Source organism: Parasteatoda tepidariorum, chromosome 6, assembly GCF_043381705.1.
Source record: "Parasteatoda tepidariorum isolate YZ-2023 chromosome 6, CAS_Ptep_4.0, whole genome shotgun sequence".
NCBI classification, from domain to species: domain Eukaryota; kingdom Metazoa; phylum Arthropoda; class Arachnida; order Araneae; family Theridiidae; genus Parasteatoda; species Parasteatoda tepidariorum.
In genome coordinates this window covers 52,282,319-52,308,031 of record NC_092209.1, presented here as the reverse complement: position 1 = coordinate 52,308,031, position 25,713 = coordinate 52,282,319, and the positions used below count along the sequence as shown (strand labels likewise).

The 25,713-nt window shown below is 27.4% G+C and overlaps 2 protein-coding genes across 2 annotated transcripts in view; one reads left to right on the top strand and one right to left on the bottom strand.

Moving 5' to 3' along the window:
• The first annotated feature begins 1,971 nt into the window (after positions 1 to 1,971).
• Positions 1,972 to 19,760, top strand: LOC107447356 (potassium channel subfamily K member 18). Its single transcript, XM_016062241.3, has 4 exons — positions 1,972 to 2,927; positions 4,088 to 4,211; positions 15,674 to 16,343; positions 18,322 to 19,760. Exons 1-4 carry the CDS (start codon positions 2,646 to 2,648, stop codon positions 18,743 to 18,745), a joined length of 1,500 nt encoding a protein of 499 aa, XP_015917727.1. The 5' UTR covers positions 1,972 to 2,645; the 3' UTR covers positions 18,746 to 19,760.
• A 1,274-nt stretch (positions 19,761 to 21,034) lies between these two features.
• LOC107447355 (spatacsin) overlaps positions 21,035 to 25,713 on the bottom strand; it is a 58,142-nt gene continuing 53,463 nt past the window's right edge. Inside the window, exons 40-42 of the mRNA XM_071182368.1 lie at positions 23,363 to 23,512; positions 22,241 to 22,392; positions 21,035 to 21,410 (exon numbers count right to left, since the gene is read on the bottom strand). Of these exons, the coding sequence (XP_071038469.1) occupies positions 21,218 to 21,410; positions 22,241 to 22,392; positions 23,363 to 23,512 (495 nt within the window). The 3' untranslated portion in view covers positions 21,035 to 21,217. The remainder of the gene's footprint in view (positions 21,411 to 22,240; positions 22,393 to 23,362; positions 23,513 to 25,713) is intronic.

Sequence of the window (25,713 nt, the reverse complement as noted above, 5' to 3'; positions counted from 1 at the left end):
GTTTTACAGAGAGGACCATTCGTACATCCATTAATTCATTCATTAATTATCCAGATAATAATTTTAAGCTGAATCAGAGAGTCACCAATCTCTAATTCAGTACCCCCATGGGTATTGATTTGTTGGAGGACTTTGTGAGCGTGACAGATTTAACGAGCACCGTTTAATACACGGGATTTCTTCGGCCGATTTTCTGCTCTTATGATGCTAAACCCTATTTTCAAAACAATTTAATGTTAAAAAATTCTGGTCTTTCTCTTGTCTGCAAAGTTTTTGTGATGGTATGGTAATTTTATTTCTACATTTTCATCAAAAAGTTCATCTCTTTTATAAAAAAAATTTCCTTCAGATTTTCTTTATTGTGCTTAGTGTAAATATTTATACAGTGCGCAAATTGAAGAAGACATCATAATCAATTTTTGTTTAAAAGATTGGACTTTCTGAAGCTAAGTGCCAATTTTAATGACTTAAAAGGTGACCTTATGTATGATAATTATTTAGTGCAGATTAGAAAGAGACGCGAGAACGTGGGCATCATAGGAGCCCGGTTTTTGAAGAGGCTGTAGTTATGTTACACAGCCACAAAAGCTCTCTAAATTTGTCTGATTAAAAATATTTTAAATCTGCAAATCATTTACTAAATGTCTGCAAAATGCTTAATTATTTTTATCTCTGTCTTATCATTCACTGTCTTATCTGTCTATTAACTTTGAGAAACTTAAATCAATGGTGATTCATGAAAAGTTTTTAACTTGTCTGAAATATTGGGGGGGGGGGCGAGCTTATCGAAATTTCTAATTATTGAGGGTGCATATACCCACCATTCCCCTTCTCCCGCCAATGACGCCCATGCTCGAGATTATACTTCTTTGACACGAAACGTACATGTTTTTTATTTCCAATGGATTCGAATTTTAATCACTTCAAAAATATCGCAATCTTAAAAATGTTCTCCCGATTGTTTCTAGTTTTGGCAGGAGAGCTGTTGAAAGTTTGGGCCCTTTAATTACATTTTACTTTCTGCGTATTTAGCCATATCTCGGGTAGTTTAAAAGTGAATCGAAATTTTTCCCCACAATTCTAAAATTTGATTATCCGAAGATTCCATGCAAAAAATAATTTCTAAAAAAAATTATTTTATTGTTTTATTTTCTAAGGGTTGAGAGAATGTTGAATTGAAGATATTCAAATTTTTACACCATTTTGAACTATGTAATTTTAAATGACAAAAAGCAAAATTTGTTCGAAATCAGTTGAATAATTTCTGAGTTGAGTTATAAAATTTAAAAAAAAAAAAATCATATTTTTAGAATTCTATTTCTCAAGAACTATTCAACCAATTTCATTCAAATTTCACATTTTGTCATTTAAAATTATATCGTAGGAAATAATAATTGACAAAGTCTATCAATTGTATGATCTAAACAATTTTATCGAATGCACAGACATTTTCATTGTTTTCACAGTGATTGTGATTTAACTGGCGCTATAATTGAAAATTCAACATTAAAAAAGAGCATAAAATTAATGTAACACAATTTTGTATTTATCTATTCAACGCTTCTTAAACCTTATAGATTTAATGATATTTATTACAAATACGAAATTTAGAAATACGAGTCGTACTATTCCCAAATCGTATAGTAACTTTTTTTTCTATAAATATATCTTTTATATTTATCTGTCTTTTTTTCTAAATGGTATTTTTTATTTAACTTTTGCAGTACAAATAGACAGTCTACTATACTTATTTAATAAAAATAAAATAAATTTCTACTTCCATTACTGGATATTTATCACGCTATCACCGAATTGACATCTTCCTTGACGATGCGAAGCACTCGCCCCCATCCGTACGGGATCTTTAAGAGTGGTCACGTGGTTTCCGATGGTATACGGACAGTTTCCTTCCTTTTTCTTCTAAAAAGAACAAAATTGCGATATTTATAACCCAAACTCACCTAATGCTCCATATCAGTCAAAAGCGTCTCTTGCTTCTTTGAAACACCGCTTTTTAACTTTTTGCGTGAGATATTTTTTTTTAAAACTTGGCCCAAATTTCCTTATAAATAAGGCAATTTAAATTTCAATTGAAATATTAATAATTCAATGATATTGAAGAATTTTCTTTAGGACTTCCAAGTAAAATTTCTTTAATGAAAAATTCGAACTTACAGCAAACGATATTTAAAAATTTTAATTTTTTCAAAGTAATTTATTTTCTTAAGTAAAATTTTTTTCTAAAAGTAAAGTTCATCAGTTTGTAACATATAAGAATGTGTTTCAGTTTTTAAATTTCAAAACTATTTTCTAAAATTTCACCATGTCTTACTTTAGAGAAATCTATCAACTCTGTGAATCGTGTCGGCAAATCGTTTGAGTTATTTCAAATATTTTTCTCCTGGATTCTGAAAAATAGATTAAATCGTTTGATTAAACTGTTTTAAAACTTTTCATTATTATATTAAAATGTTATAACGAATAATGTTTTCATTAGAACATGAAAATTTCATTTTAACATTAAAATGTTATATGAGATTCAATATCGTTAAATTTAAAAACATGAATTTAGATTATGCTTATGTAGCTAATATGCTCTACATCTACGTTTAAAATAAATCGTTTGCTAACATTAGAATGAAATAATGTGCCACGATTGCATTTCGAAGTGTACGAAATGCCGTAAGTATTGCCGGCTTGTGACAACGTTTCTTTTCTCCCACATTGGTCTATGTGGTTTGATAGTTGGCTATAGTTTAATTGGTGCATTCACTTTTGAAGCTTTGGAAGCTAAATATGAACAAGTGAAACGTGAAATAGTATTTCTAGAAAGAAACAATACTATCAATGACCTGTGGTCTATCACAGCTAAGTCAATAGTGCTTTCTGAAAAGAATTGGTCAAGTTTAGCTACAGAAATACTCCAGGTACGTTATTTTAAAATATTATTATTCTAAGTACTGAATTAGATAAAGCATTGAATGGAATGTATGTATTGAATTAGATAAAGCAATTAATGGAATATAGACTGGACTCGACAAACATACTGCTCCTAATCAATAATTTTTTAAGCATGATTTTTTTTTTCAATCCAATTTTTTAAACATTTATTCAGGGCAGTAACTGGGCAAACGCATGGAAATATTCTGATTTTTAAGATCGGAGATTTTAGGAAAATTCCCGATTTTTTCGAAATTGCATAGATTTATTCCATAATATCAAAACAAAAAATGATTACAGTTTAATGTTACAATTACAGTTGAAACAAAATGTTTTTTACATATTTTTATTTTGATTGTTTTTAACCTTTAGCTAGGGCTTGCTTATGAGAAGGGGGCTGAGTGATTGTCAGGGTTGCAAAAATCACTTTCATTCATAAATCAGGTAAAAATTTTACTTCATTTGAAAGTTGGATATAAATATAAAAATTGGAATATAAAATAACTGAAAGATATAATCTAGTAATCAGCTCAAACAATTATAAAAAAATAGAGCTGTCTAATATTGTATCAATATAGCCTATGCAAAACATATCAATACAATTGAGTGAAGAGCACCAGAAACATTTGAAACAAAAATCGAACTTGTTAAGTAAAAAATGTAAAATAAAATTAAGAAATGCAAAATAAAAAAATCAAGCGAAAGTCGAAAATGGAGTTTTATTCTATGTTTCTTTTAATTTTTTATTTTACATTTTTTTACTTAGTAAGTTATATTTTTGTTTAATTTAATTTTTTTCGGATATAATCGTGTGAGCTGATCACAAGATTATATCTTTTCCTTTATTTCTTTTTTTGTAGGCATCTTTTAAAAATTTTTTAAATATTTTTAAAAACATTATTATATATATATATATATATATATATAATAATGTTTTTAAAAATATTTAAAAAATTTTTAAAAGATGCCTACAAANATATATATTTTATAAATAAATTTTTATATATAAATTTTTTATAGATATTTACATTATATTTGCATTTTTTTTATATATTCATTTTTTTCCCTCATAACAATTTTGTGTTTCTGACATTTACAATTTATTCAAATTGTATGTTACCTGAAAATACGTATTTGCGTGTTTCAGGATTTTGAGATAACCATCGTGAGAGCTGTGAAAAAAGATGGATACGATGGTAAAGATGAAAGTCCTTTGCAGTGGACATTTTCTGGAGCATTACTTTATTCAATTATTGTAATAACTACCATTGGTAAGTGTTCTTGTTATATTTAATATTTTTAATCCATAATTTTTAGTTTCAAAGAATTTTTATTTTATAATAAATACTTTTTCTGTCTTATTTCGAAGCCTGTTAAATTATACTCTCATAAATGGGATTATTTCAAATGTTTGTATTTAAAGTTAAAACCAAACTAAGTTTATATTAGACGCTCATCATAAGAATGTGTCTTTAAAGCAAGGAAATTTAGCTTCAGGTTGGTTATATGTAATAAAAATTATACTGCTTAGGACAACATGAGAGATCTTTCTGATTTGATTTTATATTTTATATCCGTCGTTGAACAGCCGACCCAATTTTGGGTTTACGACTACTAATGTTCAACTCCGTACCCTTGTAATTTTGAACTAATCTAGAAGACAAGGAAACTCCTAGATCAGTACTTCCAGAGGTATTGATTCGTTATGGGAACATGGAGGACTTTGTGACATGACAGATTTAACGTGCACCAGTCACCATTTACTACACTTTGGCCGTTGGGGATCGAACCCACGAACTCTTTCACATGGGCCCAGTGCCATACCAACCAGGCTATCTCGGCTCTTGCCCTAGAAACCGAAACTTAATTCTGTTAGTTCATTATGCTCAGAGAAGTAACATACACCGCTCCAACACAAGAGACTCTTCGCGCCAAGTTGTTGAACATTTTATAACTCGTTTTCATTTTTTTAAATATATAAACGGCGTTGCTCGACTCATTTTCGGAATTATGAATATCGATGTTCAACTCGTAACCTTCCATTTTAGAGCGCAACTTAGAAGATAATGGAATCCCTAGATCAAAAATTGGGACAAACTAGTCTTCATTCAACTTTTCTGTGGAACTAATCCGCCTTTGCGTTACTTAGTGAGGAAAACCATGAAACCTCTTACGGTTAGCCCTACCGCAAGGGGTTCTAACACAAGATTCGTCAACTACTGATGAGGATATTCTACTTCAAACTACATCATGGAGAATTTTTTAATAGAACTAAACCGTATACTTCGAAAACGTCCCATGGTTTGCCTTACGTCAAAGGGGCCCATAATCTGTTTATCACTAAGGACAATCTACGTCATCACTGGGGTCGGTGTCAGCCGAGATTAGAATTCGTATCAGCTAACTATCGCTGGGATTCGAACCTAGGTTACCTCATTGGCTGGTGAGTGTCCTCTAATGCGTAGTTGACGAAAATGGAATGCGCATTGAACGTGATTAAATTGAATTTCTAAGCCTTTTTTTTCTTTTTTCTTTTTGCTTTTTATCCACTCACTTTTTTACCTAGTGATCGAAATTGAAGTTAATTTTTATTACAGATTTCTTTTTTCCGTGTTTTAAAAAAGTAGATATATCAAGTTACATCGACATCTGTGAACCAAATGGACTCTATGTTTGTCTTAACAGGGTTATAGTGATTATAACCAACCTATATAATTGCAATGCATCTACTTTGTGACAAAAGAAAAAAAAGAAAAAAAAAGAATCTTTTTTTTTTTTTTTTTTTTTTTTTTTTTTTTTTTTTTTTTTTTTTTTTTTTTTNAAAAAAAATTTTTTTTTTTTTTTTTTTTTTTTTTTTTAAGTTAGAATTGCAAAAATACACGCATATAAAAAAACGTTTTAATTTCTTTTTAAATTTTTTTTTAACATTTTAAAGGATTATTTTAAACTGCTAAAATGTATTTTAACAACAAAAAAAAAAAAATACAGTTACTTAGGAATTATTATAGACAGGCAAGGCAATACTTACATGTTCCCTTACATACGTTGCATGTTGAACTAACAAAAAAAAAAAAAAGGAGTAACGTGCTTGCTGATCTATAAAGAGAAAGTTGTATTATCCTAATAGAACTGAAAATAAACCATTCACTTATCTCTTCCTGTTCGAAAATCTAATAAATCTGTTCCAAACTGAACATTCTGAAAACATGAAAGACTAACAAATTCTGGCACCAAAAGTGTAACTCAACAATTCGTTTGTTTTCATAATAAAGTAAATATTTTAAGACGGGAACTCAATTAATGAAACAGCCCTCGTTACTTTCAAACATAGATTTTTGTGTCAAACATTATTGAATTTTATTTTACTTTTACGTAATTTTCAATTTCATTTTTTTTACTAACAATTTAACCCAGATAGAACTACGGCGTTACTTTTATATATTTTTTCTGACGTTCTGATTGATTACAGGCAAAAATATATTTTGGTTTTTTCAGATTATAATAAACAGTTTAATAGTTACTAAAAAAATCTTTTAGATTAATTATATTTGTACTAAAACATAAAATCCAAAAAAATAGTTTACATTTTATTTCATTCATATTCAAAAATTTATTAATATTTGATTTTTGAAATTTAAGCAACTTCAGCGTTTAATAACTGATTCTCTTAGATCTAAATAACAGCATGTAAGAGAAAATTTGTAAAATTATTGTTTGGAAGGGAGCCGTTTTTGGAAGATTTTACCTTTCACGCAGAAAAAGAACCGGCGTTTCATGCTGTACTTCATACCCATGAATTAATAAAATCCTAAACATAATATTTTCACCTAAATTTTTACAAAATAAGGAAAAAATACGAATAATATGTTTAATAAAAATTTTGCGTCAAAGAGGTTGAGAGTTCTTGTACAAAGTAAAACTAAGAGCAAAACTCATAAAATGCATAAAAAAAAGTAAATGAGAAGTAATTAAAAACAGTAATTGACTCATATGGGATGTCGTAGAGTTTAATCATTCCAAACACATTAATAACAATATTAAAAAAAATTTGAGAAAATGCAGTTTACTATTTATTTATTTATTGTTTAATTATTCATTACTTACATATTTGTTAATTAATTTACTAACTGAAATACCTATATTTTTCTGTAAACTTACTTATCTCTTAATTTTCAAAACTGATAACTCATATTATCCTTAATTCACATATACACATATTCGAATAGGTATATATTATATTTTCACAATATATTTTCTACGAGAGAATATATTCAACTTTATGCCACTATGCGACTACTTACCCACTTGCAAAATATCGATATATTCTACAAAATTATCATCTATAATATTTAAAGGAAGATTTTGTGCTGCTGCAAGGGGCCCTTTTAACCCACAATCTAAAAAGTCATTTAAAAATTTCAATTAGTCTTTTGGGGAGAGACGTTTGAGAAATACATTTAACCCATTAGCTATTGTTATAAATTACACAAGGTACAAATTTTTTGCCCCAGTTGCACAAATAATTGATCTTATCTAATTCGGATGGAAAACAAGGGCAATCGCACCCCCTCTGCCTTAATGGCAGACGCCAACAACAACAACATCTAATTCAGATGTGAGGATATTAAATCGGAAATTAGTTTTGCTCATAAGACTACAATATTTTTAAAAATAACATTTTTAATTTTTTTTTTGTCGAGATGAACGAATTTAAAAACGTTATATATATAGCAAGGGGTTACATGAAAATTGCAATAAACTTTTAGGGAAATTAGGGAACATCATCAGCATAAAAATTGCGTGAATATTGCACACAAAGAATCAGCTCATAATAGGGAATGGCGGTGTAAGACGACACTTCTAAGCATTGGTTCATATGCAACTTTAAACCCAGAAGTTTGTAGCAACATTTATATTTAACTAATCCTATATATATATATATAAATAACGTTTTTAAACTTGTAAATATCGATAAAAAAATAGATAAACAATGTCATTTTTTTAGAGAAACAAAAGTTGTAGCTTGGAGGGAGAAATCGATTATACATTGAAAATTAGCAATACGAAAGTAACTTAAGATGCGTTAAAAACCTCAATCAAAATAATAATAATAATAAAATAAAAATATTGTTGCTCAGTGTTATTAATAGTCAAGTGTCAAAGTCAATAGTCAATTCAGAGTATCAAAAATACCTAGAATAATGAATTTTTAATTAAGTCTAACATGTCAACCTAAAAATGACTACAACCAAATTGTGACATTATAGTAGTATAAACCAAATTTGACAACTTCTATTGATATCATGAAAAATCAAGTGTTAAAACCCTGTCCAGATAAATAGAGAGTAAAGAGGATATTAATGACTCTCTACTTATATTGTAACCCATATGAGCAGACAACATATTGTAGGTTATCTTTTACTATAGTGTTCATGTTGAAAAGATAGTAACAGTATTTACCCTTTAACTTTATAAACAAAAGATAACAATTTTACTGCACCAGATGTATGTTTCAGCTTTAACGAGCTTATAAGAAAATCATTAAGCTCTGGAATTCTTCCAAGATAAATTATTTCTCGCTTGTCACAAATTATTTTAAGAAATGAAAATAAATAAAGTAAACAGTGCCCAATATGGGTTTAAGAAACACAGGTCTTTTTTTATTTTTTTAGAAGAAAAATAAATTGTTTTAATGATCAACTTGTTTTTGAAAATGATTTGAATAAATTTACTTAAGATTGTGAACTCTGATACTCAACTAGTTATGTTAAGTAAGTCCTTTAAATTGCTAAAATATGCACTGTATTAAAAATTATGTTTTGAAAGATTTTTTTAAAAATCTATCTATGCAACGACATAGATATAAAGTTCTTTTAAAATAAACAGAAGGTCTCCTTTTTTTTCATTTATAATGTTAAATTAAATCAGAGACTGTCCAAAAATGATGTCACGCTTGGAGAGAAGGAGGGGTTCATGAAATTGAAGCAATGATTGACAAATTGCTCCAGAGAAATCGAATTTTAAATATCTGACTTTTTTAAAATTTGATTTCGCAGCTAGGAGCTATGCGAAGTACGTTTTTGTATATGGTTTCGTAATTTAAAATATCGTCAGTCTTAATTAATTAGCATATTTGCGGTCACTCCCTCAAACCATTGAGATTGAGTCCTAGAACGTGAAGATCCGTTCACTAGGATCAAAAGTTATTCAGGGTGGTTCGCTTTTTGTTTGTCGCACTGTACTAATTTCCTGGTGGATATAAAAAAAGCCTTGATCACTTAAATCACAAATATTTGATAATTTCCTAGCATTTCATAAATCACTATTGAGAAAAGTATAGAGTTTGAAAGTTTAATGAACAAATTTGTAAAAAGTGCTTTTGAATAAAAAGCTATTTTATGTTAACATGAATTGAAACTTCTTAATATCTCCTCATATTTAACCAAGCCAATATTTTTTTTTTTCAAAATCATTTTGAATTTTGGAAAATTAAATTCGCCAGTTAAGTTTGTCTTTTAAAAGTAGCGAAGTAGTGACCACGATTTGGAAATAGTTTGTAGTCATTATATTAAAAAAAAAAAATAGTTGTAGTTAACTACAATTGTAATAAAGAAGTTGTAGTTAACAACAAAGAAAATGTAGTTTTTCCGACCACTGCTTATAAGTATAATAAAGGAACATTACTTTTTTAAACTTTTAATCTCATATAATATTGTTATCTGGATTAAGGTTGTTGCGGTTTTGTTATAGTCCATTTTAATAAAAAGCCATAGTGGAAAGATATTGCTGAAATCAAAAAGAATAGGGATCTAAACGAATGGAATAATAGTGGCAGTATGGTCAGCATACCGCCTTTACGTACAAGAAAAGCTGGTAGCCATCACTCTTATCTAGCTTGGTTTCATGCCACCATCGGAGATAGAACCTCTGGACAAAAAACTCAGTGCTTTAAACACTGTACCAACTCAAGAGCAGCACACTATGTAAAGCCGAATAAATAAATATTGAGTTTCGGTTTCTCTCGTGCTCCAAATTCTAAATTCGTCGCTGAAAAGGGCGACTGCTCTCAACCCTAGAGAGTATAGAAACTTATTTCGACGAGCCTCTTACTCCATCTCTGAAAAATATTTTGCCGTGTTGGTTTTTTTAAAGACACTTTCATAAGCCAAACTCGCCAGTCATTGTCCTTGCTAATTAAAGCAGGAAAGCGTCTTTAGTTTGGTAAGAGAGCACCGCAAAGGTGAAAGTGCTACTTTGCTCAGAACCCTTGGGATAGATGGCAGCATCACTAACCTGTGAAACCACTTCTCCAATTCAGACATAGATCTGAAGGGGAAAGAAATTTTTCCTAGATCTCTGTATCCACGGTTCTACTCAGTGACCGACCACAGCACTTTCGATTCCAAATTTACGAGCACGTATATCGTATGTACTTGATGGTTTCAAGCGGAGTCGAGGATCGAGCCCCGGCATTTCCGAATCTGACGTCAGATTCTCTAACCAAGCTACCACGGCTCACATTTTGCTGTAAACTATTATTAATAGTTAACACTTAATTTTATGGTGTAAAGTTTCTCGAAATTTTTACGTTATGAAAATACACAGGCACACCAATTTTCCAAATTTCTCACTTAACAAAAATGAATTCTTAAATTTGCGAAACATCTGCAAGAAGATTGATCTCTTTCTTGATTTTACTTTTCATGAGTTTTAATAGGCGATGATTTAGGAAAATTTTCTTTATTTGTTTGAAATATGGAGGGAATTTAAGAGATTTCTAATTATTGAAGGAGTACATATACCTACCCTCCTCTCCAACAACGGCGCCCATGCAATTAAATATTATTGTGCCAGTTTTAAAATGGTTCTAAAACAACACGAAGAATAAAAAATGAAAGTGTTCCATATAAGAAAAATACCTTCAACTTAAAAACAAATAAATATTTATCTAAAATAAAATAAAGGAGCTGCTGCTAATCCTTTATTATTTTTTGAAAGTACAAAAAACCCTGCAGAATTTTATTGTTCGTTTTTAGTTTTTTTAATATCTAGTAATTTTATTTTTATAATGTCTATATTTGAGAAATGTCTCATCTATATGATACAAAGTGAGTTTCTATTAAAAATTCATCTTTTTCATTTATTTATTTAAATTTTTTTTCCCCTGCACACAATACATTAACTTTGACAATCGATTTTCCCACTTGGCAAAGAAAAATATCTTATATATATTATCATTACCGCTGATTTTTTTTTCTTAATACCTCACTGCCCACTGGGAATTCAGTTTAAAATGAAGTGAGGCGTTAATAGTTAACTGAGCAGGGAGAGGTATTTGCGTCCATTCGCCTCGAGTTCCACAGCGGAACGCCGCTTTGTTTATCTTTTGTTTAACACTGAAGTAAGAAGACATAAGGGAGCTGCGCTAATATGGTATGTACGTTTGTAACTTTTGAATGATAAACATTGCATGCGATATCGCTAATTTTAGATTCCCGGGGACAAAATTTTGAAATTTTTTGTATAGAAATTTTTTATTTAGATTTACGTGTGTACTATATACTTAAAGTATGATAGGAATACGAGAAAAAAAAGTTTATACGGATATGTTTGTAACTTTTGAATGATGAACATTGTATGTGATATCGATAATATTAGGTACTCGAATGCGTTCGAGGACAAAAATTTTTAATTTTTGATTTAGAAATTTTTTGATTTCGGTTTACGAATGTGTTCAATACTAAAACAGGATATGAATACAAAAAATAAGGAAAATTTTTTTAAAAAAAAATACGGTAGACCTTTAAAAAAATCGAAAATTGTCATTTTTTCAAAATTATATAAATTTGCTAAAATTTATTATTTTTCCATTTTTCCTGCTTTAAATTTCAACTAATGACAAAAATTAGATATAATATTGATATATAGATATTTTTCAACAAATTTAAAAATTTATTTGGCAAAAAAGGCCAAAAATTGCAATTAATTATTTTTATTTTAGCTGTGAAATACAAAATGATCGTTTAATCGACTTTTGCGTAGCCTATTCCCTAGACCTATGTATAAAAACATTCCCGCAAAACTTCAAGTCATTTGAACTAAAATTTTTTAAGAATGAAAAAAATGAAGAAATGAAGGAAGGCATTTAGAATAAAGGAAAATGGCGGAAAAATAAAATATGGGAAAAAGAACAAAAAAGACATAGTTGTACATTTCATAACTAATATTGATGTTTTTTTTAAAATCATCATAACTTCTGTTTTATTTGGCGTAGAAACAGAACAATTTTTGAGAAAGAAAGGTACCTAGTTTTATTTTACATAAGAAAAATAGAAAAAATATGATATTTTGGTCAAACATGACTCGAGAAAGGTAGTAGGACTAATTAATTTTTTTTTTATAAATTACTGTTGTATTTCTGAAAATTTCCCAATTGGTAACTAAATTTAAATCCTTGATTGACGTCTCCTATATTTTGATCAATTATACTATTTTGTCACATATATGTAGAATAAAATTTTAACCATATTTTTTACTGTATTTCACATAAAAAAATTATTAAGTAATTGAAATTTTTCAACAAAAAAAATATCTATAACAGCATATTTGTTAAGTTTCGATTTTTCTAAGTGGCAGTAAAATGTAAATTGAAAAATTAATTATAGACAAACATATTTTCATATTTTGCCGGAGCTTAGCAATCATATGAATATATGATTATCATGTATTCATATGCATGTTTAATTTATTCTTCTGTAGTGGTAGTTGAAATCATTCTTAATTAAATTAATTAATCCGAGAATAAAATAGAAAGGCAAAAGTTTTACTGTCACAAATTTTTATAAATATATAAATAGAAAACTCTTTAAACTGGAAGAAAATCCAGAAGAAATGACAGCTTAATGTATAAGATAATAGCAAAAACATAATAAAATAATAGCAAAAAATAATAATTGCAGAAAAGTTTAATATAATAATAATAGAAAAAATAATAATTATTACAAATAAGTATAATATAATAATAATTATTACAAAGAAATATAATAATAATTATTACAAATAAGTATAACATAATAATAATTTATTACAAATAAGTATAATATAACAATAGTAGCAAAATATAATAATAATTGCTAATAAGTGTGGTATAATAATAATAGCAAAACCTAATAATAATTATTACAAATAAGTATAATATTATGATAATAGCAAAAATAATGATAATTGTTGCAAAAATAAGTATAATATAATAATAATCACAAATAAGTTTATTATAAATGATAATGGGAAATAATAATAATAATTACAAATAAGTATAATAAAACAATGGAAAAAATAATAATTGTGAATAAGTATAATGTAATAAAATATAAAAGCAAAAAAGACCTAGTTTTTTATTGATTTGAATGGTAAAGTCGCTTTAGAGATGAATTGTAGTCAGAGCAATTGTTTTATTATGATATTTCTTTTTCAAAAAGCAAAATTCTTGCTAATGTTTTACTTTTTTAAAAAATTTATTTTTATTAAAAAATTATGTTATTAATTTTTGAAGAGCTTTTGCAAAATTAGCAAAGTAGTAAATATTCCGATATGGCTTGGAAACAAAATGTTGATATGAAGTAAATTGAATCCGATAGAGTTATTTCTGTAAAGTTTCTATATCAGTTTTTAATCTTAAAAGTGAGCTTAGCTTAAATGTGATTTATATTCACTTATTAAAGTAATCTATTCGTCTACAATTCTTTTACATAAATGTAAGAATAATTTTAAGAGGAAGAATATTAACTTTAAATTTCAGAAAAATGTAGTATTTCAAGTGATAATATTATTTGATAAAGAAATGTAAATTTTTATTTTATTTAAAGTAAATGTTTCGTTTTTGCAAGTTTTGTTTCATAAACTAAATTGTATGCACGGTAGCATAACCCTCTTTTTTATTTTTCTAGTAACCAATTTTTACGTTGTTGTTTCCGTGTTTATTTGAATGAGATTTAAATGTATAAATAACTAACTGACTAAGTAAATAAAAACTATTTACAGGTCGGTGAATGAACTAAGTAGAAGGAATTTTTTGTCTAACTTCGTGAAATGTGAAATAATAATGCTTTTGCTTAAGCATGCTATCAGTGATTTCTTTTTAGAGTTGAAAGTTAAGCTTGAAGAAGAAAAAAAAGATATTTCAGAAAAAACTAAGCATCTTACACCAATCTTCTCATAGTTTAAAGATGAAGAATTTTTATGATGCAAATTTAAACAAAAAGCATAATTGTTTATTTATTTAAAATAGTTTTATTATTCGTATTTGGTAAATCTGTTTTTACACATAATTCTACCAGTAGGGATCATTTTTATTGAAGCTGAATTTTATTCGTCGATCAGGTTTTCATGACGCTAACACAAGTGGCATGTCCGCACCAAGAAAATGTCACTAAGTAAAATTAAAATCATTTGCGAAAAATCATGTACCTTCGATAACATTTTGAAGTCAATAAAGGTAACCCCTAAGAACGACCAATCTCCATTAACGACCATTTTACTGTGGAACAAAGGGCGGTCGCTCCAGAGAGGTTTCACTGTTTGTTTTGTTCTATTTTGACCCAAAAATGAAGCAGTACAAAAATGTTTTCACTTCAAAAATAAAAAAATGCATGTAACTTAAACATAATTGTGTTTACAGTATTTCGTATAACATTATATAAATATAATCATACAAATTAAATAAAGGTTATATTTAATAATTTATTTTTCAATGAGAACTGATTTATTTATCAATTCAGATGTTTATACTCTCAGAAGTAAAGCTCTCATTTTCAACGAATCAGCAATTCTTGAGCAAGTATTTCATTAATTCTAAGAATCATTTCGTCTCGAAATCACGTCATTTGTGAGGAAACGCAAACTCTCTAATGTATTACGAAATGTTTCCTCAACTCTAAATCTCATCGTAGTGCATTGCGAGAGATTATTAACTGGAATGACGAAACTAGAATAAAGATTCGACAATCGAAAATGAAGTGACAAATCAAACTATCCGGTTTGTGTAGTGGTCAAGGAGTTGGTTGCGTATCTAGAAGATCCGGGGTTCGAATCCCGCTTTGAGCATGGGTGTAATTTATCTCTATGCTGTATCTGCCTTTGTTATGTTGTGTTAACCTATATGGTACTCTCTTCATTTGCCCACCTATATGGTTTCACAGTGGTTATTAGAAATGTTAGGTACATAAGGCACTTCGAGGTTATCTTTTTTGGAACAAAAATAGAATGACGAAATATTTCTCTAATTATAATGAAATTTGTTTCCTCAAGGAAGTAACGATAGTTATTTCTTCACTACGACCAATTTTTTGGATCGGACAGTATACTATAGTATTCCTATAGGAAACTGTTTCGTCAAAAACAAAGAAATTTCGTGATATTTGTGAATCCATTTTTTACAGTGTGATTAAATTAGTGGTTAAATAAGAAAATAAACGTAACCAAATGACAAATTTAATTTATTCATTTATTTTACTAAATCAGAATGAATAAAGAAACCTTTTTGCAAAAAGAATTAAGGAAAAGGAAGAAAAGGTAAGCATTTTTATTCATAAAAAAAATGACTCTGTGACTTGGACCATGTCTGTATTCATCGAAAATAGTAATTACATTAGTGTAGTAGTAATTATTTTTTTTTTGCCGAAATATCGATTTCTCTTTTTCCTATCTTATATTGATCTTCTATTCTTAACTACAGGTTATGGAAATGTCGCACCGAAGACTTCTTGGGGTAAAGTCGTCACTATCTTCTACGCAATTATAGGAATTCCACTTCTGCTTTTATGTCTATCCAATATAGGTGATTCCATGGCTCATTCTTTCAAATTCATATACTGGAAATTGTGTTGCTACTTCTGCATACGCCCTAAGAAGCGTCGCAAAAAAACTTCAAACAGACCACTCCATATATCGTATTCAGCACCTATTATACACCAAGAAAGCACAAATGGTATTTCAATGCAGCCAGGATGTGTATATCCCGGCGACAGAGACTCTCCAGCCTTAACATCAAGTGGTACTTATTATACTGCACATTCAAACTCTAATCCAACTATAAGCTCTTGTAAATCTACTCCTTGTCATCTAAATCATGCAAGGATGGACTCGAAAAATGATAAGACTTATGATGGGTTCCCGTCCATGGTGAATAGCTACGATGCGTGTAGTCCTCATATGCGCAACGTAGAATTTGCGCCGGTTATTACAAATAAATACGCTTTGCAAGAAGACGTGCATATTAACTCTGAACCATTGAGAAAACACAAGGAACTGCTATCGTCAGTACCTGCTTTGCTTACAGTGATGAGTTCATCGTATTATAAAAACTTCGGATATGGAATCAATAAATCTGCACCAACTAAAGACAGGTATGAGTATTGAATGTTTATTTGAAGAGCTTAATAATAAAAAATGTGTTTTTTAATGATATTTTAATTTCCTGATTTAGAAACATATCAGTTTAAGTAATATGGTCCTGATTTATAAGCTAGGTGTTTTTTTTAATTTTTTTTTTAAGCCTTTTACTTCTACTCTGAATTTTTTCTTTTCATCACTCAGCTGTATAATTATTATAAGAAACTCAATTCAAAACATATTTGATCCATTATTATCTATTTTACAAATTGTTTCCAGGTTTAAAATTCATTTTTTACCATTTATCAAAGGATGCCTGAAACTTTATTAGGTTCAATATTTTTTTGTCATTTCCTTTTCTTATTTTATAGGTCTATAAACCTATAGGAAAGACGATAAGCTATTAAATTACTGGCGTCTTTTTTAATAAATTCAGTTACAATGACAATTATTATTATTACAATTTGTTGATGTATTTTATAAGAAATCGTTTTTTCTTTCTTTTTTTTAGGTTTTTAAAATCATTTAGTATTTAATTATTTGTTATTATGTTCTTTATTTAAAAATCGTTTACTTTTAATTTTAGGAGCATTATTATGGATTAAAATATTCATATATATAAATTTCTTTTACTTATAAGTCAATTTTAGATTTATTTTTGTATGTATGTTTGTTTTCGAGTGTTGACTTTAAAACGTCGTGATGTGGTTATAATAGTTCGTTTAAAAAATAAAAAGCAAGGTAAAAACTTAACAACATTTATTCATTATTCTTTATAATTAAAATATTTCATTGACAAAACTACAATAAAAATTTGATTTCACATTCTTGAACTCGATATGCTCCATTTCATAATTTTTGATTAAATACGTATGCAAATTAACCGATGAAAGGCTACTAATTATTTTGATAATATTTAATGTGAAAAATTAATTGTTTTTTAGCAATCGTTTTTTTTAACACTCTTAAAGTATTAGGTTTTATGTGGAACAGTTGAACTCGCAAACCAGCAGTGCCGGAATACCCATTAGGCAAGGCCTAGGGCCCCTTTAAGATGGATTTTTTGAAAATAAATTTTAAAAAATTAAGAAAAACAATGATTTAAAAAAATCAATTTCAAATACATATGTTATGATTATTTTTTAGTTCTAATTTAACAATAAGGTAAAATTCAATTTATTATTATTTTAAATATGCTTTCTTGAATGAAAAGATATATAAATACTTTTATATTTCAATAAATAAAAAATGTACGAGAAAAAAAATTTAATCTAAGGGCCCCAAAAATTTGAATGACCTAGGGCCCTGCGTACGCTTAATCCGGCACTGCAAACCAGGGATGGTATGCAGTCAAGTTCTGAATTTATTTTGGGGGTATACATTAGCTGATATATAGTTTTCAAAAAAGAACTCTAGTAAAGGTTGAGAATCAGAGAAATATAATTCGTTATTCTTAAATTTGGTTATTTTCGATTACGTTGAAAAATTTTGACATAAAAATATTGACGCAATTGTTTACAATTTTTGCTATTTCTTTTTTTATTTTCAACTGACATTTTACTCATTAATTTCATAAAAATAACGGCACTCTTAACGAAATGAAAGTCTATTGTTTTAATATGAACATAATTACAAGTTTTTACAGAAAATTTAATCTCTCGGAATCTCTCTGACCCTACCACGGAACCTCAGAGACCCATCTCAGAAATACCATTTGACAACGCTGCTTTAAACATTTATATAGTTTTAAAATAAATATCCAAGTATTTCTGGAGAAATTTGAAGAAATATCAAAAACTGAAAGTGTCTATTGTAGGGAAGTGTGTTAACGTATGTAGATGTACTGGGATTTTCCTGAGAGATTAAATTTATCAGGGGCTATTATTTCTTTTAATATCATATTCAATGGTTTAAACTATACACAAATTTTATTGTTTGCTAAAATAGCATAACTGCAATGCACAAAAAAGCATTTTTTTTCCTAATTTATAGAGTATCCTGGAAAGAGGAGCTTCACAACAAAGAATATAACGACAACGATTCTATGAACAGCTTATCAACTCAACTAGAGGATGAAGAAGTCACAGTACCCGTATGGCTATGTTTCGCTTTAGTACTGAGCTATATTTGCGGAGGAGCAGTACTCTTCACATTTTGGGAAAAATGGAACTTTCTAGATAGTTCATACTTTTGCTTTGTGACTCTGACCACCATAGGTTTTGGAGATCTTGTTCCCGGAACTGCAGTTCTATCTGATGATAACCAGCTGACTTTGGGTCTTTGCTCGTTGTATTTGCTGTTTGGCATGGCTTTGTTGGCCATGTCCTTCAATTTAGTGCAAGAAGAAGTGACAAGATCGATGAGATGTATGGGACAAAGGATTGGCATTATTCCCATGGATGAAGATGATGACTAGCTCGTGAAATGATTCGAAGCATACTACCAAAACTATGGACTTGAGGAAAAAAAAATTTGATTAATAAAATAATATTGGTAGCTAAGTACGTATAGAGTTTGTATTTTTGAGGCCTCCCTGATAGTCTCAAACGTTTTTTATTTGAACGTTACAAATTCATCCTGTTATAATCAACTGGAAGACATTTTCAAACGTTCACATTTAAGTTGTTGGATCTCCAATCTCTTTGAAATACAAATGCTTTTTTTTTTGTGTGTTAAAGGTGAAATTTTCTAAACACGGCCTCCTTCCAAACAATAATCTTTCAAGATCTAAAAGAAACAGTTATTCACTGAAATTTCGTTAATTTACAAAATCAATTATTGATATATTTTTAAATTTAAACGAGAATAATTTATTCTACTTTGATTTTATTTTATATTTTAGTACAAATATAATTCTCATATTCTAAAAGTTTTTTTATTAACCATTTGAATGTTGTTTTTTTTTCGATTAAGAAATATACCAAAATATATTTTTACTTGTAATTAAAGCAGAAAAAAATATCGTAAAAAAATATATACAAAAGCGACATTAGTGTCCCACCTGCGTCAAGGATTAATAAAGTTATCTTGATGGCAAAAGGAATAAATATTACGATTAATTAAATTTTAGATTAAAATCAGTTGTAATAGTAACTTAAAAAGTATAGAGGCAAAATAACGTGAATGCAAGACTGATAGGAAAGGTAAAATTTAGAATGTAGTAAAAGTTAAATTTGAATATTTAATCAAGTGCGTAAATAATTGTTGCTCACTGTTATCTACATAATTACACATAAAAATTTTAAACTTTTTTTTCACTCCTTGCTATGATGTTCTTGCATCGCAGATGTAATAATTTTTGCTAAGGATATTTAAACAATAGCAAACTGTAACCTTCAAAAGATTTTAATTAAAGCATTAAACTATGAAGCTCTCATCTCAGCAAAAATTCTGTCTTAAAAATGTTAAAATAAAGTATATTATGTCTGTGGTGTTTGACTTTTAATGGAGAAAGAACAATTTTGGTAATAATAAACACTGCAGTTGACAAAAGTAAATATTCAAATAATTTTTTTCCCTTTCACAGACTGACTTTTAGTTTGTAATGGTATTGCTTAAGCTAGAATTCTCATATTTAATTACAGGAAACATTTATAACAGCAATAGCTAATTACTCGTAACAACTGATTTGTTGTAGTGGAAATATTTAATAAGCTACTAAAGTGACTTTTTAAGTTGAAGGATTGTGCAAGAATTAAATTAAAAAAAACGAAAAATATTTAAAAAAAAACTTATGACTTTTTCCTTTTTGGGAAGTTATATGGTAGCTATTGAATGATTTAACTCATTGATTTATGCATTTATTTTTATAATTAAAGCTCTAATATTGGGGTTATAGTTCACAAACAAAATACTAGAAAAAACTGGCGAGTCTACTGTGCAATAAAATATTTCACAGCTTGGAGTTTTACCATCATATAAAGTTTTCCCTAAAGGAATATCAGTAATAATCATTTGTGAACTTAAAGTATAAAAGAGAAAATGCTATATATTTAGCATAAAAAGTGAAAAATCTTAATTAATGAATCCTATTTGTGACCAATTTTTCAACAATTCAAAATCAAAATCTTCACCAGAATCAATAAAAATAAGTTATAATCTGACTTTTTTCAAATACCTGGCCTTGTATTGATAACTCTTTTATTATGCTTAGAAAAATTCTAGCATACTATCACTTTATATTTTTAGAAGATAAATCTTTCCAAAAAAAGGAAAAAAAGTTTTGAAGCTCAATGCAATTGTGCTTTCACTTAACATGGTCAAATTTATTTTGTATGTATTAGCAAGTTAAAAATAAAATTAAAAAAAAATTCTCACCATATTTTTTAAAAAAAATCCGATAATTTTTCTAAAAGTCTCATTTTATTCTTTTAATTTAAATATAGTAGAGATTAACAAATGGCACACTATATGAGTAGAGAATTTAATAATGGCACAGTACTATAACTTGGAGTGACTGTTTCAACCTCTATAAAAGAAATGCATGAATATATCATCAGTGAGATTTTTAATCTGGACAGAGCTCAAAATGTGTGTTTAAGAAAATGGATACAGCAAAGGAAAAATTGTGAATATAAAAGTTTGATCACACATTAATAGTAAAGGAAAAGACGTTTAAATTTGTTTGAAACAAAGAAATAATTTTTTTCCTGTTTATAAAAACAAATTCGTATACAACAAGTTACATACATTTGTAAACAACAAATTACAAGATTATAATTAGTTTATTAAGACAAACTGTATATAATCATAACATACAGGTACAAATATATCACAGATATCAGAAACTATCAATAGCACACATTATTTAAAAATATATTTAGATCTATCAGATGAGACATTTATAATAGAAATTTACAATATACAGTCCTATGTCTTACAATTTATATCATTTTATACTGTTATTTGCAATTAAATCTTGAAGGTATGAAGAAGCTTCGCCCATTAACAGTTCAGATAACACATCTGAGAATCCCATTTCATGAGCTAAACTGTATTTCACTTTTATATTAGAACACATAGAAAGTAGTAATTTCATATTCCGTGTTGTACTCTCATTTTTAGAAGGCAATTTCTTATATCTGCAATAAAAAATTATAAATATTCACCTAGAGGATGATGCAAAAACACAATACGTTTGGAACTAAACCCGCCTTTTTAAATAACGAAATTTTATAACCAAATATATGAGACTGAGAAGAAAATGTAATTTTAATTGCAAAAGCATACAAACTAAAAAAAAAAAAAAAAAAAAAAAAAAAAAAAAAAAAAAAAAAAAAAACAATACTAAAAAAAAAAATAATCCCAATCCAAAATAAGGGCAATTTTAATGTTTATCAAAATTAGCATGATTTTTTTTTGTATTAAATTAACTTAAAATTCTCAGATAAAATTTTCTTCTTCTGAAAATTAAAGGGTCTTTGAACTTTTGTTTACAGCTAGTACAATAAGTGGATAAGAATTAGAGGCTTCATAATGCAAGTCTTAAAGCAAAGCTTTAATTATAAATCAGGCTCTTATTTAGTGACAAAACTTGTTTCCAAAAGGTTCAAATTCAATATCCCTGTCACCTGAAACAAATTTATCGATTAATTTTTCGGCAACAAAACTCCTTTTATTATTTTTGGATAAAACTGTATATTAAGCAGTTTCTGATATTAAAATATTTTTGTTGTTTCTAGTTATTTAGATCAAGTTTATTATGGAAGATATTTTTATTAGTTGCATAATTTCCAAGAAAAAAAATTATAAAAATAATAAAATTCTTAAATATGGAATTTTGCTTAAAACAAAACTTTAATTTCCAAGTACTCAACTAGAATATTTATTTATGATAAAATTGCATTAGTGCAGAACATAAAATAAAAAATTGTTAGGCAGTTTCATTAAATATAAAAGATCAAAGTCTAACCTTTTAACAACATCTGATATTAAAGATGTTGGTAGACCGAAATGAGCTTGAAATTCAAGCAAATAATCTCTGTCTCCACGGATCACCACATTATGCAAGAGTGCCTGACTCCATAAATGATGATTACCATATTCTTCAGCCACTATGAACGCCTGAAAAAACAAACACATGAATTATCAGCATAAACTAGAAATCTTATCTTGTATTACAAACATACATTGAGAACTAAAACAAATTAAGGAAATATTTAAAATACATAATTTAAGATTAAATATAAAAAGGTTTATTTTCCTGAAAATTGAAGTTTAAAATATAATCGAAAATAAAAATTTATTTTGCTTCATAGTTGAAATGGAATGTAGATCTTTCTACCACCTTAACTATGAAGCAGAATGTTTTCTTTTTTTTTGTTTTTTTTGTTTCCTGGTATATGACTAAAACAGTACAGACATGAATTTAAAAAACAATAATTTTCTTTAAGAAATACCAGATTAATGAAATTCTTATGTACGCATAACAATTTTAAATTGATTAATGTTAATAAACTAATAAGCACTTAAAGATTTTAAAGTGTATATTATTTAAAATAATATTAAAATAATCTGGATAATACAATTAATAATCAATATATAGCTCAAATTATGACAAAATTTAAAACAATACCAATAAATCAGATCGTGTATAACAAACATGCATTAAGAATTTAATAAAAGTAAAAGAATTATTCAAAATACATAATTGAAGATTAAATATAAAACGATTTATTTCTTCAAAAACTAAAGCTGAAAATATAATTTAAATTTTTTTTTATTTTGCTTTGTAGTTAAAATGTAATAAAGACTTTTCTACCATTTCAACTATAAAGCAAAAAATCTTTTTTCATTTTCTAATATATGTCTAAAATAGTTCAGGCATGAATTTAAAAATAACTTTCTTTCAAATATACTACATTTATGAATTCTTTACATATGCAAATCAATTTTAAATTAATTAATGTTAATAAACCAGTAAGGGCTTAGAGATTTTAAAATGTACACATAACTACAATAATATAAAAATACTCTGGATGATATAATCAATAATCAAAAGCTTAATTAATGGCATAAGATTTCATAACATTACCTGAGAAAACTTATTATGATCAGTTATAAATCTTGCCACAGAAGTTTCATCAAGACCTATAATCCAAACCCCATCTGGAACAAAATAAATTTGGAGGGCAACCAATTGGGCTAACCTGGTACAATTTTGAGCTTGGTGCAAGCAATCAGCCTGCAATAAAAAATTAACAAAATTAACTATAATTTATTTTGATGTAAAAAAGAAAGAAAAAGAAAGATTTCATGATTGAATTAATTATATCTAGTACCAAAACTGAAAATATTAATTTTAATCCCCTTCTAAAATACAACCGTAATGTCTATTAATTATTGTAGATGATATTTATGTTATATAAAATATACATAATAATACATTCACAAAATTACTTGTTAGATACATGGATTTTGGATATATTTCAGTAAAAACAACAAAGATTGTTTTTCTATAACTTTAAAAAAGGACTAAAGAATTAGAAAATGATGGCAAGTACTATAAGCTACAATGATACATGGTTAAACAGGCTCAGTTAATGCAGATGTGGTCATCATGTGTTTTTTTTTATAAGATAACTGAAATTAATCATTCAAAATGACTCAATTCACTTAAAGACTCAACTACACAAAACTTTTTATAATTATTTTGTGCTGGATGTATGAAAAACAACAGACAAAGTATTCTCAAAAAATTTTTCATACATTTTGAAAACATAATATAACAGGGTGGTCACTCAAAACAGATTTCAAATTTCCCTGATTTTTCCAGGTTTTCCAGGTAAAAATCTTAAAATTTCCAGGTTTGTGTTTTTTTCCTTTTTTCTTATAAAGTGTAGGATGTGTACAAGAAAAGTGTCTGCATTAAAAAATATCTTATTCAAAATGTCATTTTTTTAAACATATCTTGAAAAAAAAAATTATTTTTTACAAGATATATTTTTATTATTTTTTAATGTTCTGGTACAACATTAATTTTTAAAAAATTAAGACGTGGAGAAAATAATTTGTTTAGCTTGCAGAATATATTGTTTTTATTGAATAATTTTAATTGTTTTTATTGAATTTAATGTGTTACTTTAAGTAGTATTTGCTCAAAGTGTACCTACAAAATCACAAAATCAGAATAACCAATAAAACCTTGGATAAGTATTGTTTAATATATTTTCATTAAGGAAAAGAAAACCGTTTCAGGTGATTATATATCAATAATTTTTAATAATTACAGTGGCTCCCAAAAGTGCTCACTCACTTATAACTTATATTGAAATAGGAAATAAAAATTCAATAATTAAAATGAATATTTCACAATGGGTATTTGATAATAAGATGTATAATCTATTCTTAGCAAAACTGCACGGAATATTTTAAAAACAAAGCAAAAGTTAATTTTTTAATCAAATAGTAACAAAAATGTTACCCCACGAAAGTCATCGTACATTTAAATGTTTTGGATCTCAGAATTAAAATTATCGTCAATTGCTTTTTTTATTTAATTATTTTTCATTTAATTTTTTATTTCTTTATTAGCAATTTAGTATCAAACCTATAATAGCAAAATTATATTTTAATTTTTGCTTGCTAACTCCGTAATATTTTATTTTATCATTTAAAAATGACTTGTGGTCGTAATAAAATAGACCAAATTTGATTATTTGTCTTCATAAGAGGTAAATCAGTAATGAATATGTTAAATTAGTTTACTGTATTCAATTGAACTGTGCAATATGTGATAAAATGCTTAAAAGAAGGACTTCATATCAGAGATTAAAATTATAAATTTTGTGGAAAAATTCATAAATTTGCAATTGAGTGTTGTAAAAGTTTCTGTAAAAATTTTAAAAAAATATTCTGCACGAATTTCACCTGACAAAAAAAAAACTAGTTACACGTATTTTCAACCTTTAAAAGCTATTGTAGATGCTAAAGGAAACTCCACTAAATGTTAATTTAACGAAAAATTAGATTTACTAATAGACTGAGTTTTTTCTTTAAAAGTGTATGATGACTTTTGTGGGATAAAGTTTTTGTCACTTTTTGATGATTGATTCCTTAAAAATAAACTTTTCCTTTGTTTTTAAAATATTTCATATTGTCATTTAAAATATTTCAGTTTTGTTAAGATTAGAACACATTTTTTATCATTAAATATACATTCTGAAACATTCATTTTAATTAATGGATAGTCTTATTTCATTGAAAGTCATAAGTGTATCAACACTTTTGTGAATCACTGTAATTACAATTCAATATAAAGCTGTACTGTATACTGCATTATACTGTATTTCATCTTACCAGTGCTTTTTATAAAATTCACTGATCATATTTTCCTTAAACCAATATCTCAAGTCAAATTTTTAAATAATGGTATTTTGAAATAGC

Coding starts and splice junctions, on each gene's coding strand:
- LOC107447356 (XM_016062241.3), top strand. CDS start 2,646: ATGTGCCACGATTGCATTTCGAAGTGTACGAAATGCCGTAAGTATTGC. Junction 2,928..4,087: donor TAGCTACAGAAATACTCCAG/GTACGTTATTTT, acceptor TGCGTGTTTCAG/GATTTTGAGATAACCATCGT. Junction 16,344..18,321: donor TCTGCACCAACTAAAGACAG/GTATGAGTATTG, acceptor CCTAATTTATAG/AGTATCCTGGAAAGAGGAGC.